Below are 4,226 nucleotides of genomic sequence, written 5' to 3' on the forward strand. Positions count from 1 at the left end.
AATTAGATTGGTTGCATGCATAGGAAAAAGTAAATAGAAAAGAGAGAGAAATAACAGTAAAAAGAAAAAAAAACAGATTTGTCATAAGGATAAAATAGGAAATGTACTTAAAAAGATATATTTTTGATAAATACCAAAATAACATACAGCTTTTAATAAATTTAAATATCTATGTTTTACTAAATTGCCAAATAATATAAAGTTACGAATTCTTTCAATCAACCAACTATGGTTGTCAAAGTAACATTGTCAAAGTAGCAGTTGTGAGTTCTCTTTCGTATTTGCGTACAAACTTTAATATACAATTTATTCTGTGTCTTCTCTCCCCAACATGAGTCTTTTTCCGTTACCTGCTCCTTAAAAGAAATAAATTGCTTGTTGCTGTTATGCTACATCTCCCTTCCTGCTTAATTAACTCTTATCCATATTGCTAATTGGCAGGTTAGAGCTTCTCCTCGTCCATGGCGTTCGCCATAATAAATCTCAACGTAGACGTTGACAGTTGCCTGAGCGGGCTGTGGGCATCGCTGGGACTGGGCAGGCCAAAATCCGGCATCAAGAAGTTGGAAAAGGAAATGGCAAGATTGAGAGGCAAAAGGGACGACATCAAGAACCAGATCGATGAGGCGGAGCGTGAGGGGAGAATTCCGACCAACGAAGTGAGCCAATGGCTACTCGAGGTGGAGACATTGGAAGGCAAAGTGGCTGCTATCAAGCAGGATTTCCAAAGTATTGGTGAGTATTCTCCCGTATATACCTTTTTGCATTTTCACGCCAATTCAATTGCAATTCTTTGTGTTTTGATCCATACAAGCTACTACTGCTTTTATCTATAAGAGAGAGAGAGAAACAAAAAAAAATGGAATTTGTATTTAGGTTGCTTCAGTTGCCATTGCTTCAATCAAACTGGCGGCATGTTGAGTCAAGCACAGCAAGCAAGAGAACAGGTCTCTATCAGAGAGTCATTAAACTGCTGCTCCATGAATCGAAGAGTGGCGAAGAAGCTCGGCGAGGCTAATGAATTGATGAGCCGAGCTGATGCACTGGATCCGATTGCCACTGTTGGGCCTCCGGAACCCACCGTGATACTTCCCATCTCCCACCGTCCACCTGTTGGGATCGAGTCTTATGTGAAGGACATTGTGGGCTACATAGATGGTGGAGACGACAGTGTTATAGCCATCTACGGAATGGGTGGTGTCGGTAAGACCACCATGTTGAAGAGCATCCATCAACACTATCTTCTTAAGCATAGCATATTTGATCGTGTCATATGGCTTGTTGCCTCCAAAGACTGCCAATTCAAAAGGCTCCAGATGGATATTAGCAAGAGTCTAGGACTGAAGACAATGCAGGAGAATGACGACGAACGAACTTGTGGTGATAAACTGTTTAGCTACTTGAAGAACAAAAAGTGCTTGTTGTTACTTGATGACATTTGGGAACACGTGAATCTTCAACTGTTGGGGATGGCACACTCAGCTACTGAGCGACGCCAGCAGCAGCAGCCGCGCAAAGTTGTGGTGTTCACGACCCGTAGCGAGACAATATGTGCACAAATGAAAGCAGGAAAGAAGATTAAAGTCAAATGCCTGGATACAAATCAAGCATGGCAACTATTTGAGGAGAATAGCTACGGGGATGTTCTCTGCTCAGATGGTGGAATTAATTTCATTGCTCGTGAACTTGCTAAAGAATGTGCAGGTCTTCCGCTCGCTCTTATCACTGTTGCCCAGGCCATGTCAGGGAAAAGGTCCTGGGAAGCTTGGAACGACGCTCTCCATCAAATAAGGGATAAACACGAGTGGACAACCATTGGGCTTCCAGAAGATTCAGTGGTCATGTATAAAGCCTTCAAACTGAGCTATGACAGTTTAGAGAATGATTCCATAAGAGAATGCCTCTTGTGTTGTGCTTTGTGGCCTGAAGATTATGGGATCCACAAATACTATGAGTTGATACCGTGTTGGATTGGTTGCGGAATAATCCGTGAATTTAATGTGATCAATGAAGCTTTCGCCAAAGGACGTTCCCATTTGGAAGCTCTCATGGCTGCATCTTTGCTAGAGCGCTCTAGTGAAATAGGCAATTTTTACTCAAGGCACTGTGTAACGATGCACGACGTTATCCGAGACATGGCACTGCTGATGGTCTCTGGGTTGGACTTGGAGGGGATCAAAAGAAAATGGATTGTAAAAGCAGGAATCGGGTTGAGTCATTTGCTTAGACAGGAGGAATGGCAAGAAGCAGAGCGAGCATCATTCATGAGCAATCAGATTACATCTTTACAAGAATATGGAGCTTCGACTTTTTCAAAACTTTCTATGTTGTTTCTCCATGCTAACTGTGGCCTGACAATTCCTCCGGCTTTCTTCGCAAGCATGCCTCATTTAGAATACTTGGATCTCTCTAATTGTCGTATAACACAACTTCCGGAAGATATCGATAGCTTAACTGAGCTTCAATATTTAAACTTGTCCTACAATCCTATTATAAGACTGCCGACCAAATTTGGTTGCCTCGGCAAATTAGAGTACTTGCGTCTAAGGAAAACTAAAATTGAAACTATGCTAAATGGGACGATATCCAATTTATCAATGCTCAAGTGGCTGGACATAAGAGAGATTCATCCTACACCTGAGTGGTGGTGGGATGAGCTGAAATGTTTCAAAGGACACCCCCAATTAAGTGTGGCAATTGACATCGATGCGACAACAGCTAACATCGAGCGACTCAACATATTACCAAATGTCTCCATATGGAACCTCACCATATATGGAAAGGATGCTTCTTCAAAGCTTCCAAGCCTAGATCTCAGCACTCTTCTATGGAGCTACAACGTCAGTGACAACCTTGAGTCTCTAACTATTATAAATGTCGCAGTAGACAAACTGATGTTGACTGTCGATATGGGTCACGAATCAAGTTTCGGATGTTTAAAGATTCTCTATTTGTTTGACCTACAACTATTGGAAAAGATTTCATTGAATGGAGTTGTGCTCCGCGAACTATATATTTTTGGATGCCCCATGTTGAAGGATGTTTCTTGGGTTCTCCAATTGTCATGCCTTAATCATCTAGAGATAAATAATTGTCCAAAAATGAAGGAACTAATAAGTCAGGTAGGGAACTCCGACTCCAACTCCATCTGTAGCTCTAGCATCCAGCGGTTGGCTTTGAATGACATGCCGAACCTCAATTGCATCGCAGACCAACCACTTCTTTTTCCTTACTTAGAATATATAAGTGTGCTGGATTGTCCAAAGCTCAAAAAATTGCCATTTGGGGTTGAAATATTGAAGAATAGATTAAAAAGGATTGACGGTGAAGATAATTGGTGGAACAATTTGGATTGGGATGACCAGATTATCAAGAATTCCCTCACCCCTTATTTTAGGTAACCCACTTATTTCCTTACCGAATCATTAATTATCTATTCTCTCTTATATAAAATGAATGAACATTTATAAATAATTTAGTATTTCTTTTAAGGGCAATTTAGATAATTGTTTTAGAAAATAAATGTCTTTTTGATAAATATGAAAACTGAGTGCATGTCTTGGGTATTTTGATAAATTGCAGTTAAAACTACCGCTGTAAGTTATTGTTCTTGAGAAGCAACTAATTCCAATTTCGCCATATTTCTCAAATAATCATGATCTTGATCCCTAATACAAAAAGTAGTGGGAGTATTTTTCGTGTATTGATTAGAGGTGGCAGCATTTTTTTTTTTTTTTTTGGGTTCATGTCAAGTTAAATATGGTTTCATGACCGGCATCAATAAATTTTGTTTTTTTTTCTTTTGGAAAAACTCCCGCTACATGCTTTATTTATTCCAGAGATAGCAACAAAGGAAAATGTCTCATTCTATACAGTAGAATGTTATTATGAGTTTTATGCCTCGACAATAGTATATCTTACTCTTAATTATTTGAAATTTGCTCTGATATTTATTGCTTAATTTTAACAAAATTTTGTGATCTTTGTAGGTTTCGCTAATACGGATTCACGATCAATTTTGAAAAGAAGCATCAACCTTTTGGGCAAGGAGTCGGCATTCACTATTTTGATCGTCATGGATGATTAAATTGTTGGATTCTTTGACTGGCTCGGCATGTATCTAAATTTAATTGATGACCCTAACTAGTTAATCGGAGACCTCTTCAATATTTTACAATTTGATCATGGATATTGTCTTCATCATGAACTAGCATCATTTGCCCATA

General features: G+C 39.4%; 1 protein-coding gene across 1 annotated transcript; it reads left to right on the plus strand.

Annotated features, from left to right (window-relative positions):
- The first annotated feature begins 412 nt into the window (after positions 1 to 412).
- Positions 413 to 4,226, plus strand: LOC121981523 (probable disease resistance protein At1g61300). Its single transcript, XM_042534090.1, has 3 exons — positions 413 to 735; positions 877 to 3,397; positions 3,990 to 4,226. The coding sequence occupies exons 1-3, from the start codon at positions 462 to 464 to the stop codon at positions 3,997 to 3,999; spliced, it is 2,805 nt and encodes a 934-aa protein (XP_042390024.1). The 5' UTR covers positions 413 to 461; the 3' UTR covers positions 4,000 to 4,226.

Source organism: Zingiber officinale, chromosome 5A, assembly GCF_018446385.1.
Source record: "Zingiber officinale cultivar Zhangliang chromosome 5A, Zo_v1.1, whole genome shotgun sequence".
Taxonomy (NCBI): domain Eukaryota; kingdom Viridiplantae; phylum Streptophyta; class Magnoliopsida; order Zingiberales; family Zingiberaceae; genus Zingiber; species Zingiber officinale.